At 32.3% G+C, this 13,609-nt stretch overlaps 1 protein-coding gene across 1 annotated transcript; it reads right to left on the reverse strand.

The window, feature by feature from the left end:
- Positions 1–4,394: 4,394 nt before the first annotated feature.
- LOC123663489 (trichoplein keratin filament-binding protein) lies at positions 4,395–12,336 on the reverse strand. Its single transcript, XM_045598164.1, has 10 exons — positions 12,261–12,336; positions 12,048–12,188; positions 11,506–11,727; positions 11,140–11,250; positions 10,690–10,872; positions 9,805–9,949; positions 8,522–8,809; positions 7,058–7,219; positions 5,315–5,506; positions 4,395–4,586 (listed from the first exon to the last, which is right to left on the reverse strand). The coding sequence occupies exons 3-10, from the start codon at positions 11,718–11,720 to the stop codon at positions 4,395–4,397; spliced, it is 1,488 nt and encodes a 495-aa protein (XP_045454120.1). The 5' UTR covers positions 11,721–11,727; positions 12,048–12,188; positions 12,261–12,336.
- Positions 12,337–13,609: the final 1,273 nt, after the last annotated feature.

The following is a 13,609-nucleotide window of genomic DNA, read 5'->3' on the forward strand; positions in this document are numbered from 1 at the left end:
ATCTACTTTTCAACAAAAAAAAGAATTATCAAAATCGAGTCATCCAATAAAAAGTCATGTAGTATAATACAACGTAGGTCGACGAAAAAAGCGTCAAGTAAAAACGCATTATTAGATATAACTCGAAAAGTAGTTGTTAGATCTCAAATAAATTTAAATGGGACCAATTGACACACACCACCTTTCGATTAAAAAAAAAATTGTCGAAATCGGTCCACCCAGTCAAAAGTTCTGATGTAACATACATAAAAAAAAAATACAGTCGAATTAAGAACCTCCTCCTTTTTTGGAAGTCGGTTAAAAAGTTTTACGACTTCGACTATACCTGAGGCTTAATTTTTTTCGCATTGTTATTTAAAAAAAAATCAATTTAAAAAAATTGCGATGTTTTATAAACACTACTTTATTATTATTATGTGTACCTAACTGTTTTATGTAAAAAATGTTGTAAGCAAAATATATTTATGGTTCTAATTTTTCGATGATTTTAGTCTTTGCGCTTACATTGTTAGCATTTACCTATATAGTATTCAACACCGACGAATAGTAGCGGGTCAACAAATTGAAATTAAGTTTAGTTTTAGATTTTGTTCGCACAACGACATCTAGTGATATACTTTAAAAATTGTTAGATTTACAGCGCCAACTATCTAGTTATATCAACAGCGGCTTGTAAAATAGTACCAGAAAATAGTAAGCTACTGTTTATTGTTTCTAGTAGATGGCACTATAACAAAATTCTTCAAATTAAAAACCAATTCTTCAATCATTCATCAGTATTTGTCTTATTTTTAAGACTCCCGACAACGGAGGAGTTTGTCATTTCGATTGTATTCTTTTTAAACACTAAGTTAATTAATTGTAACACTTAAAATTCATTAAAAAAAATATAAAATTAATTAAATATCAAAGTTTGTTCCGCTTTTATTACATTTTTTTTTTTTAAGTTACGATAGATTTAATAAGATATTGATCTCTCTTATACACAAAAATATATATTCTACTGAAACTGTCCATTTTCCAGTATAAAAAGAAGCTTTTTTACTATAAACCCTTCTAAACCTTTCTATCAAATTTCAAAATTTCATTCAGATCCATTCAGCCAAACATTCCATTCTAACTTTCAAATTTACAATATTAGAATTATTTAGAATAGATAAAATTAAATATTAGTAGGAAACGGGGCCAGATTTAGGGGAGCACGTGCTTGCACGTGGATCGCGTGGTTCACGCTAAAATTTAATTTCAGATAATTCTTGTTTTCAATTATATTTATAAATACGTTCGTTAAATAATAATAATAAATCTACCTAATCTATACTTGGTTTCACAATAAATTATTTATTGGAAAACTCGAATGAAAAAAAAATGTCCATTTAATTTGGAAAATAATTTGGGGCCAAGGGAGCCTCCACGTCTTTGTTGCCCCGAGGCCTCCCGACCTCTAAATCCGGCCCTGGTAGGAAGGGATTATCAGTGTAAAAAAAAGAAGACTCGTAAAAAAACTATATTTTGTATCACACATTATAATAGGAACACGTCATGGATCGCTTATAGTATTATTATTTTTAAAATCAAACCACACAAATAAAACATAAATACATCACGAATTTCCGTATTAAAGCAATATCATGTAACTAATATCATTATTTTAGACAAGAAATTGAAAACTAAAGATTTAATTTAGAAACTTTCTTTTCTTTAAAAATATCAATTTAGGATAAAAATTTGGGATCGACTTTATTTTACATGAATATAATTTTCTACTTAAGCTATAATAACGTTATAAAATAAATATATAGGTATTTAAATTTCGCCTTACTTTCAATATTTTATTTAAATAAGTTGATAACTTCTACTTGTCACTATTTATTTTGTAATTGACTTTATAATAAATACAAATATTTAATATTAATTATTAGTTCATTAATATCCTTTCTTTTAGTTTAATTTTAAATAGTGTTTTTTCAATATTAAGCTGTAATCGCCTATAATTGAGAAGGCACTAAACATTATTTCATAAGTTGATAAGTTTATTTGTATGAACGCGCTATTCTTAAAAAAAAATTTATGTTGGAAACCCAACCAAAGAAGGCTATATAATATCTTATTAAGTTTCTTCCTCAACTTAACAAGGGTGAAACCGCAGAGCAGAGCTAGTTTATTTAAAAAAAAAGTGTTGTTTTCCATTTGCGATTCTAATAAATAAATAAAATACAATACAATAAAAAACTAAAATTAATGAAAACAAACTAAAAATACTAACTTTAAAATACCAGTGGTTGTGCTATTTCAAACAATATCATTTTACTAAGTAATAAAAATCAGGCTTGAGGTTCGCTCTTAACTATCAAAATTCATTTTACGTACAATAAATAAATTTTAAATCATTCATATGTAACAATATCTAAGCTTAGAAATTAGCTGAGATTACTTACAATATAAGACTTAGATTCGAAAACCATATAATATGTCCACCAATTTTTAGTTTTGCGGACCATTTGGCGCCCCTTTGTGTGTAACGTCCGGGGCATGATGCCCCTTTATATTCTTGGTGTCGTAGGCTACTTTTCGGAAGTTACACTTCTGCCGTCTGCGAATTCCAAACGACAATTTTTACCACATAATTCATGCAAATATATTTTAACTAAAGAGGCACTGGTTAGGCACTCAAAAGTCGATTCCATCGATTAGTCCATTTCAAATGATGAGTATGAGTATTTAGGCACCCAAAAGACGATTAGTCCGATTCATGAAAACATATTACACATTTTTCTAGCACATTAAAAACCAAATCTATCACACTTTATCATTTAGACCTCACTCAATAGATGAATAAAACCATTGACCATTTGACTTAAACAATATTACAAAAAAAAGGCACAGAGTCATTCTTGGCACTTTTAGGATAATTCTCAAACATTTTGTGCTGTCTTCGAGATTCGAAATATAAAAAAAAAATGGGATTGTCATGTCACAATAACAAGCTAACCGCAATTTCGTTTATTCAGCTTATGATGTGCATACTAAATGACTTCTTTGAAATTTCGCTACAATCGTTTATAGAGTATTTAATTATCTTCTAGACCACATTATTAAACCACATTTTAAGTTACACCTACTTGATTAGAACTATGAAAATTGCATCAAACTTCATGTGGGAGATAACGATATCTGCTACATGAAATGATAATCAAAAACAAACATCCAAACGAATAAACAGACTAAATTTCTAAGAAAATTAATTGTATCGGTTACTATTGTCATTCCATATGGTGTGCACCATGTAGTCGTCAGGAAGTAACACGCGTATATGCATTTTGGTGTTTATATTTCATCTATGAAAAGAAAATTATTTTTATTAATCACAATCATGTATATGTATTCTATTGGTAGATTGTTTTTATTTGTATGTTTGTATAAATATATTTAGTATGTATTTACATATGTGTGTATACGTTTCATCATTATCATCATTACAGCCTATACAGTCCACGGCTGGAAATAGGCCTCCACAAGTTTACGCCAAAAATAACGTGAACTCATGTGTTTTGCCCATAGTCACCATGCTGGGTAGGCGGGTTGGTGGCCGCAGGGCTGGCTTTTATATGTTTATGTAGGTAAATACCGTTTAAATGCATGAATATTGTATTATGTAACTATGTGTAATAAACTTGCGTTGTTGATTGCGCACTATTACCGACATATTTTTCTTATACTACTTTTAGTAAAGGTTGCCTGGAAGAGATCGCTACAAGCGATAAGGCCGCCTTTGTATACATTATTTGTTTTTGTATCTAATCGTTCTAAAATGTATCTTCTTTTTTGTGTGTGCAATAAAGCTTAATAAATAAAAAAATAATAAAAATCATCACAAAACCACAATAATGTTGAGCTTGGCGGTTGCTCACTATTATTGTACATATAATACGAGTATATTAAAAGCTTTTATTTAACTTACAATGTATGTATGTATGTCAGTGGGGTGGAATTTTGCAACTAAATTTTGAAACATATATCTTTAATCGATTGAGCTGAAATTTGGTATACAAGTTTAGTTTGAATGAAAATCCATGTATAGCTGTGTGTCGTCGTTCTAAATCCAACATGGCGTCCACACCCAATATATAAATGCTAGTTGCGAAATTTACCTCCATAGATAATAAATAAATTAAACTAAGTATACATATACGAGTCTTAAATAACTATATCTAGTATACTCTATTGTATAGGTTGTAATGATGATGATGATGATGAAATAATTATATCAGTCGGTTGTTACCTATAACACACACACAGCATTAACCTTAGGAACAGACGACAGTGTGTGTATGTTATAAGATATTTATTCATAGATAGTATTAATATATATAAGTAAATAATGAATACCCGCACTACGCCCAGGCCTGTACATTTCCCTCCCTCTGTACTCGTGCGATCTCAGCCCGTAGCGATCGTTCGCTCGCAGCCGCCGCCCGCAACTCCGCCTCCCGGTCCGCCGCCGCCTGCATGTGATCCCTCTGTAGCCGGAGGCTGTTCAGTTGCGACTGGAGGGCCGTTATCGCTGAACACGATATATTCTTTAACTGGAAGATAAGTATCATTTTGTTAAATTTTATTTGAAGCAAAACTTCTTTACGCACGCTTGACTTTGGGAGTAAGCTGGTGAATGCGTGACGAGAGCGTTACGAAAAGTGTGATCGGGCGAGGCGAACGGAAGTTGAGAGAGAGATACAAGTTAGTGAAGATAGAAAGAGGGAAAATTATGTTTTGTAAGTTTTACTTTAGTCGTGTGGTCTAAAGCACATTCGTTTTTTTTTTTTTTAAATTTAATACTTGATTATAAGCAGCGACTGTCATTAAATGTGGATATGTACAAAAATGAACATTATCACTTATTTGATAATAGACAAATAATAAACCAACGGTCTGGCGATCTGACACTTGTCAAATTCTGTTTAAGACCTAAATGTCATATTTTGTACTTATGTTTCGTCTCCACCTTTTATTACGATCGCCGCTTAAAGTAAATAATATTAAAGAAAATAACAACTTTTCTAATTTAACAAAATGCAATACGGTATATTGACAACTTAAAACGACCAAACAACAAGTAGGTACCTTTTTAACATAAAAATCATAGTTTAGCAATATTGAAATTTTGAAAACCAATTTTTTTTTTTGCAATTCTCATCTAAACCCAATAAATTTAATGAACTTTTTAAAAGCAAATATTATGAAGAAACATATATCGATAATCGTATTAGATCGATAGACATAGACAGTATAGATCTCGATAATATCATTATCTTACCTGTGTTTCTCTTTCCTTAGTACGTACTTCCTGATGGAAGATCTCCATTTGTTCTAAAATCTTCTCCCTTTCGAGAACGTTCGCCTTCTGCATTTGAATGTTAGCCTCTATCTTCTCTTCTACTTGTCTTCTTAGCGTTTTTATCACTTCCTTCATGAGATTGCACCTAGCCTCGCGTTCTTTTGCCCATAACTGAAAAACGTCATATTAATTTTAAATATTACTTTTATGACCTTAAGAAGATCCGACAAGACACATAAAAAAGCAACTTTTTTCTACTACTTGTCAAGCCTTCACTTTAAGACCATAGAAAGCCAAAATTGAACTGCCAACAAATTCACAATGAGAATATGTTTTAATATGTCGTTGATAGAATTTAGTAGACATATGTGTTTCAAGGATCTGATGATACAATTATCACATCAAACAATGTAATCTAGATCAGATTATTTTTATTAATTTTTTCGAAATGATAGGCCCCTTTGTTGACCATGTTGGCATTGGCGGCTGAGACCCAGCCGATAATTCTAAGATACTTCTAAATATAGTTCTACAGCTGCTTTCATTGTATAAATCAAAAATGACTTTATTCAGGTAGGCTCCAAAAAAGCATTTACAAATCGTTATTATAAAAAATATTTTTAGAATAAATTAATTAAAGTTCGTCGCCAATTCGTAATGTAGATTCTGCAGAGGAGAATTTAAAAAAAAACTGTCTTTTGTTATTATCATTTCAGCCTTTACAGTCCACTACTGGACATAGGCCTCCACAAGTTTACGCCAAAAATAACGTAAGCTCATGTGTTTTCCCATAGTCACCACCCTGGGCAGGCGGGTTGGTGACCGCAGGGCTGGCTTTGTCGCACCGAAGACGCTGCTGCTCGTCTTCGGCCTGTGTATTTCAAAGCCAGCAGTTGGACGGTTATCCCGCCATCGGTCGGCTTGTTAAGTTCCAATGTGGTAGCGGAACTGTGTTATTTATTTATTTATTTAATTAGAACCACCAACAGAATTGCATGTTTAAAAAATTTACAATTAGATATATGCAAAGGTATTAAGTATATACATATAATTCCTCTTAAAGGTAGTTACAGCATGCGCTTTAGACAATTGAGTCATCAGCATCAAAAGATTTTAAACATATAGGATTTAAATTAAAAAAAAAATACAAACAAAATAAAGAACTAAATACATAACTATTACTATTATAAATTAAGATAAGTTAATATTAGTGCTACATAACTTTTGATTTGAGGAATCAAATGACTTTAATAGTTTCTTTTTAAATACAGCTAAGTTATCTGCAAAGATGTCTAATGACTTGTTTTCAACTGTAAATTCTCTGTAGAGCCTACTCAGTCTAGGGATGAGGGAATAATAACCGAGGTTTGTTCTCTGGGTTTTATAAGCAAATAGTGAAAGGGGATATCGTGGTATGCGAGAGGGAACGTTAATTGAAATTTTGCTTAGGAGTTCTGAATTATCCACAGTTCCATTCACTAGTTTGTGTAAGAATACCATATCAAGTAGCTTGCGCCGGTTAGAGAGTGAGTTTAACCGAAACTTATTTAGCCGTGAGTAGTAGGGCATTCTTTTGTCCTGTCCAATAGAATAAAATATAATTAATAAAATAAAATAATTATCCCTTAGTCGCCTCTTACGACACCCACGGGAAGAGAGGGGGTGGCTATATTCTTTAGTACCGTAGCCACACAGTTTTGTTATTAATTTAGTCATATATACCTTGTCCTGTTTCTCGTTTATCTGTCTCGCTTCCCCATCGTACATAGTTTCAATGTTCTTCTGTCTCTGTCTCTCCTTCTCCCTGTGCTCCTCTAACTCCCGAAGCGCCGCGTCCAATACACGCTTTTGATTTGCGCATACTTCTCGGTCTACTTCGTAGTCCTGTAAAAATATATTTATATTGGCTGACTCAGCAAATGTTGTCTTGCCGCTAAACGCTATTTAAAAATAGGGGTTGGTGGTAGAAGGGTGAAAATTTAGGGTTATATGTATTTTTCAACGCCAAATCATAATAAAATAAAAAATAATTAATTTAACTAAAAATTAAAAAAAAAATAGGGGCGGACTACTCTTAACATTTAGGGGGATGAAAAATAGATGTTGTTCGATTATCAAATCTACCCGATATGCACACAAAATTGTATGAGAATCGGTCAAGCCGTTTCGGGGGAGTTTAACTACAAACACCGCGACACGAGAATTTTATATATTAGATTATACAATTTTGACTGATTTTGGACGAAGCGTTAGCGCAACGGTCACAGCACTGGTTTGTGACTATTGTGCTGGCAGTTGCGGGTTCGATCCCTGCACATGACAAACATTTGTATTGGCCATGCAGATGTTTGCCGTGGTCTGGGTGTTTGTGCAGTCCTTGTGGGTCTGCCCACCGTGCCTCGGGAGCACATTTAGCCGTCGGTCCCGGTTGTTATCATGTACAACTGATAACAACCATTCCTCATAGTAAGGAACATATCCGCCAACCCGCATTTGAGCAGCGTGGTGGATTAAGCTCTGATCCTTCTCCTACATGGGTCAAGAGGTCTGTGTCCAGCAGTGGAATATTACAGGCTGAAGCGATACAATTTTGGTGCTATGCAAAATAAATTAAAAATACACATTTACATTAATACACTGTACACATAAGTACCGAAAATTATAGTTCAGTATCACAACAACACTCTCAACAACGCCGCAATGTAATGAAATCCTATGCCGGGGGTCAGGAAACACGTCAAGCCACAACTATGCGGAATTATCCCTCATATTTCTTTCACACACCACTATACCAGAACTATGTCAATGACAGGTTTCTTTAAAATTTTTAAATGAAAATAGCACTTCTAATTTTTTTTTTTTTTAATACAATGATAGACTTGCGTTTGACCACTATTTCACCTGATGATAAGTGAAAATGCGGTCTAAGATGGAGCATGCTTACCTAGAAGTAACCTATTCACTCGCGACTTAAAGATCCCCAGGTCATAATTTTCTGGAAACACAGACGCTGGTAGAGAGTTCCATTCTTTGGCTGTACGGATCAAGAATGTACTAGCTACTATTTATTCTGTTTTATTTTTATATTTTAAATATCACAGTTTTAATTACATGACTACCGCTTTTATCAAAACGTAACCACCTCTTCCCCTAAAGTGTGACTTACTTTTCAAATATAATATTTACCTTTAAAACACTTTTTCTTATCCGTTCCAACATTTTCAACTCTAAGTCAATTTCACTTATCACAGATATAACTTTCCGCTTTAACTTATATTTATGTAAGCCCATGTTCACAATATGTGCGTCTCTCTCTGCCACAAGTCTCGTGTGTTCTTTCTCTCTCTCCTTGGATAGAGTTTGCAATTCCTCTAATTTCATTCTTTCTTTCTCCTCTAGTGTTCGAAGTTTTTTAACTATCGTTTCCTTTTCGCTTAATTCTGCTATCTGACCCTCTAGGCTGTTTCGGAGCTCCTGAAATTAGGTTTTGTATGCTTATTTAAATAGTATAATTATTCTACTGTCCTATTACCACTATAGGTATATACTGGGTGGATAAAAGCTACCATTTCTAAGTAATATACAAAAAAATCAGGTAAATAGAAGCAGTAATTTACCCACATAATGGGAGTTTAGTTATGGGTAAATAAAACCCCTGATAGACATTTAAAGCCATATAGACTATAATAACTCAAACATAATTTAGTATCTTAACTTTTTCGTTACTCAAAAACATTTTAAAATTCTCACAACAGATTCAGATACAACTTGGCGCAGTTTGTAGTGGCCCGGCTTTCTGTTCTACGGGTTGCGGGTTTGATTCCCGTCTGAGTTTGGGTTTAATAAAATATTTGTATATATATTTATATATGAATAATTTCTGTATCAAAAAAAAGAAAAATATCTCAAACTCTTGGCTTAATACTTGTGTTATCTGTAACATAAGCATTAAGTTGCTTACCATAGGAACAAACAACCATGTGTTATATCATATGATATTTATATTTATTTATATATCATTTATTATTATCACCTCGACCTTACAAAATATCACAGTTATATAAAACTACTTTCAGGCAGTGTTGTCTTCCTGTGGTGAGTAAGGTGACCAGAGCTCTTGGAGGGTAGGGTCGGCAACGCACTTGCGATGCTTCTAGTGTTGCAGGCGTCTATAGGCTACAGTAATCGTTTACCATCAGGTGAGCCGTACGCTTGTTTGCCGATCTAGTTTTATAAATAAAGGAACTAGCTTTCGGCTCACAGCTTTACCCACGAGAATTTCATAATTTTAGCTGTTCCGTTTTCTCCCTTTAAGATATAGATTATGTCACTTAGTGATAACATAGCATTTACATGGTAAGAGATTTTATGCATTCAAAGTACAAATATTTCTTCTCTACCATATTAGTACAGACTAGAAGACCCATGTGTTCAACTTCATAATAATCCAACTTTATATTGATGTGTACCTTCATTTGTAGCTCTTTTTCTCTAAGACGTTCTTCCTCTATCTTTATCTGGCGCCGGAGAGCCTCGTCCCTCTCTTGCAGAATTTTTCGAGTATCTTCGTCTTCTTTCTTTTTCTGCATTTCTTTTTCTATTATTTGTTCCATCCTTAAATGATAAATAGGAATCAATATATAATAAGCTACTATGACTAAATAGAATACAAATGTCAAAAGCCTTAAATAAAATTAAATTTGATATTAGATTTAATGCACACAAAATTGTTGTATTTATATTAATTTGGTGAATCATACAAATAAATAAAAACAAATACCTAAAAAAAAAAAAAAAAAAATATCTATCTACAATAATAAATAGTGAAAATAAAAACTACAATATCATATAAAAATATAAAAGAATAGAAAATAGAAAATATTTTTATTTTTTAAGTCCGCAAACAAGCGTATGGTTTACCCGATGTGAATGAGATAGAAGTGGGTCTATTTTGTGTATATTTGTAGAGTGGTCTAGAAAATAAGAAAAAGAAAACCTCCCTTTTTTTATACAACTAGGTTAGTAACCGCCTGCTCAGCGTGGTGACTATGGCCTATGTCCAGCAGTGGACAGCAATAGGCTGGGATAATGATGATGATGACATAAGCTATATTTTAAAAGTGTACGGCTCACCTGATGATAAGCGATTACCGTAGCTTATAGATGCTAGCAACACCAGAAGTATCACAAGCGCGTTGCCGACTCAATCCCCAATCCAACCACAGGAGCTTTGGTCACCTTACTCACCAACAGGTACACAATACTGCTTGAAAACAGTATTATTTATCAGTGGTCTTCTGTAAGGTCGAGGTCTACCCCAGTCGGGCTGCTCCATATACTGAAAATAAACTTACCATGCAGACTTTAACTTCCCATTAGCAATATAGGAACTGGCAGCTCTCAACTCGGGCTGTCGTAGCCTCCAAGCATGGTAAAGTTTTAGCTCGGCCTCTTGTTTGCGAAGCTGTTCCTCTTTTTCTATAATACCTTGATTAATCTCTTGCAAGGTAGATGTCGATACCTCATTAAGATATGACCTGCGGAATAAATATTTTATTATAGTACTGAATTTTTTTTTTTTTTTTATTAAAATAATCTTAATAATCACATGCTGCTGTCAAGCACTTATCAACACTATGTATTACTGAGATATTTATAACCAAATTTATACTTATATTAAGTATATACTAATATCAAAATGTAAGAAAACGTAAATTAAATATTAGCATCGTTAAGGGAATAAATTAAAATATTTTTTTTATGGGAAAGCATTATTTTTATTACAAAACAACATTTTAATATACCCATTCTTAAAATATTTAGGTTTAGAGGCGAGAGCCTTCAATTCTTCTTGGTATTGCAGATTTTCTTGAAATAACATGGATTCTAGTTTCTTTCGTCGTTCTTCTAATTGCCTAAAAATTGAAATGAAAACACTTCAATTTAATAAATTTCAATAGCTTATTATAACAAAAAAATCTAATATTAGTTGAACAAATAAAAAAAACGTAGATGTGTTAAATTTGATTAAATTTTTAGTAAAATAAAGACAACTTAGGCTTATTGTAGACAGATCTTTATAGCATGTGAGAAAATCACTTAGAAACATTTTCTTTACTATCAGCTTTTTGATTATTTGACTATAATTGTTGAAAACTTAAATAGCTTACGCAGTTCTTATTTTCTTTTCACTCAGCAACTCAGCTTCTTTCTTAGCCTTTTCATAATAACTTTCTGTTGTCCATTGTTCATGGTGTCTAGATTTATTTGTATTGATCTCAAAGTAAGTGGCTACTTTCTTTAGTTCTTCAGCACGACGGAGTTCATTGTCCCTCTTTTGTGCAGCTAAAGCTTGTAACTGCCATTGTGGCCTTATTCGTGACATCCTGTAACTATAAACGGTTAATATATAAAACTTTAGACACATTTAACAATGATATAATAGAAATGTAGCTTATTTATAATTATAAACAAATTTACTATAATATTGAAAAAATGGGACTATTGAATATAAAAATAATCAGGAATTTATAAATAACTACACAATTTTGTTTTCAAATTAACTTTTAAAATTTTAAATAGTTTTGAACCTATACAGTATCCAATATTAATATTTTTGTTAGCTTCCTTAGTTTAATGTGAATCACGAAACAAGTACAGCAGTATAAAATATCAAAATATGACTAATACTGTGAAATCAATAACCACTTACCTCGGTTGACTGCACACAGTAAGGTCTCTTCCAATTCTGGACTCATTTACTTCCTATCACTGCGTGGATATAACGAGTATTGCATGATTGGTCATAAAAACGCGTGGGCAACGACACTGAAGCGAACGGCATGAGGTCAGTCTGCCAATCAAATTAAATGTACATTACTTCCTCAGAAATTGCCACAATTATTGCTAACAGTCACGCAATTACTTTTAATCTCCTGTGTGATGGTAGTTTAAATGTAAAAGCGTTACCAATGAAAATTCAAAAATCAAAACAAATCAAATGTCTTTTTGACAGATGTAGTAGTTGCCTAGCAACCGCGTTTTGTTATGCAGAGAAAGGTAAAGTTATTTTTAATGTCGAGATTAATAGTTTCCGGTCATTAAACAAAACCATTATTATTGTTATTTTTTTATTTTTTGCTGTAGTAAAAAAAGTTCAAAATATAAATTTCTAATCATCCATTCCCATTTCTAGCCATCCGTAATGGGCAAAAAAAAAACATTTAGGTACTCTTTTTCAGTCATTATGAAATATGATTGTCTTGGTACATTTCAGATACACGTAGATTTACAAAGGTTTTGAAAAAGTTACGTGGAAACGTAATTGATCTCTTAAGATAATTCATTCAAGAAATAAACGGCCGTGACTTACTCTTAATATATTATGAATTGTAATGAAAAATGTGTATGTCACAGACCGATATAGTCATGAACTTAAAACGGTACAAATAAATGTCAGAAAGAGGTTATTGTTTTAGTGCAAGGGTATATTGAAAGTCAACGCACATAATTATATGTTATTATGCTTACATAGAAATAATTTATTTATTTCAAGTAAAATAAGTAGATATTTGAAAAGAATAAAGATGTAAAACGTTAATTTTATTCGTGACGGGAGGTTTTGCGTTAACCATAACGTCCATAACCAGCCAACAACCAACTTCACACGCCTACATTAAAACTGAAGCAAATCCGCGTACAAGCGAAATTCTTTAAAATATTCGAAATACATTGTTTATGCAATATACATTGCTTATAAATATTATTTGTATTTTATGCAACGTGTTACTAATTTTGTACTAGAACACAGTTTATATATTATTTTTCAAACGAGTAACTGCGGAGTTTCCTGCCGATTCTTCTCTGCAGATTCTATATTCCGAATCGGTGGTAGCTTTACTTTTACAAAAATAATAATTTACTTTTAAAGTTTTAATTTGTAAAATTACGCTCGAAAGTGCTCATGTTTTTCAGTGCAAAGTGTTTATTATTATTAATTTTAAACAAAAATATAATTTAACTACCCTATTAATAATTTAACACCTGCCTTTCTTAGTTCTGCATTTTATTATAAGGGTCATCTAGAACTAGCTTCATTAAGCATAAATTCGAACTAGTAACTTTTAGTTCTAACTCGTCCAAATTCTGCAAAGTTGTTTACTATCGGACAGTTATTTATAAAATAAAAATGTAATAGACATTTTTTTTTAATAGACATTTATCAGTAATTAATACGCTGACGACGTGTTGGTGCAACGGTCACAACACTGGTAT

Source organism: Melitaea cinxia, chromosome 20, assembly GCF_905220565.1.
Source record: "Melitaea cinxia chromosome 20, ilMelCinx1.1, whole genome shotgun sequence".
Taxonomy (NCBI): Eukaryota; Metazoa; Arthropoda; class Insecta; order Lepidoptera; family Nymphalidae; genus Melitaea; species Melitaea cinxia.

Bases quoted from the DNA above. Each gene is read 5' to 3' on its own strand.
- LOC123663489 (XM_045598164.1), bottom strand. From the start codon at position 11,720: ATGTCACGAATAAGGCCACAATGGCAGTTACAAGCTTTAGCTGCACAA. The intron at 9,950-10,689 runs GTAAGTTTATTT...TTATCATTTAAG, and splicing joins GGGAAGTTAAAGTCTGCATG to GATGGAACAAATAATAGAAA. The intron at 8,810-9,804 runs GTACACATCAAT...ACCTAATTTCAG, and splicing joins AAAAAGAGCTACAAATGAAG to GAGCTCCGAAACAGCCTAGA.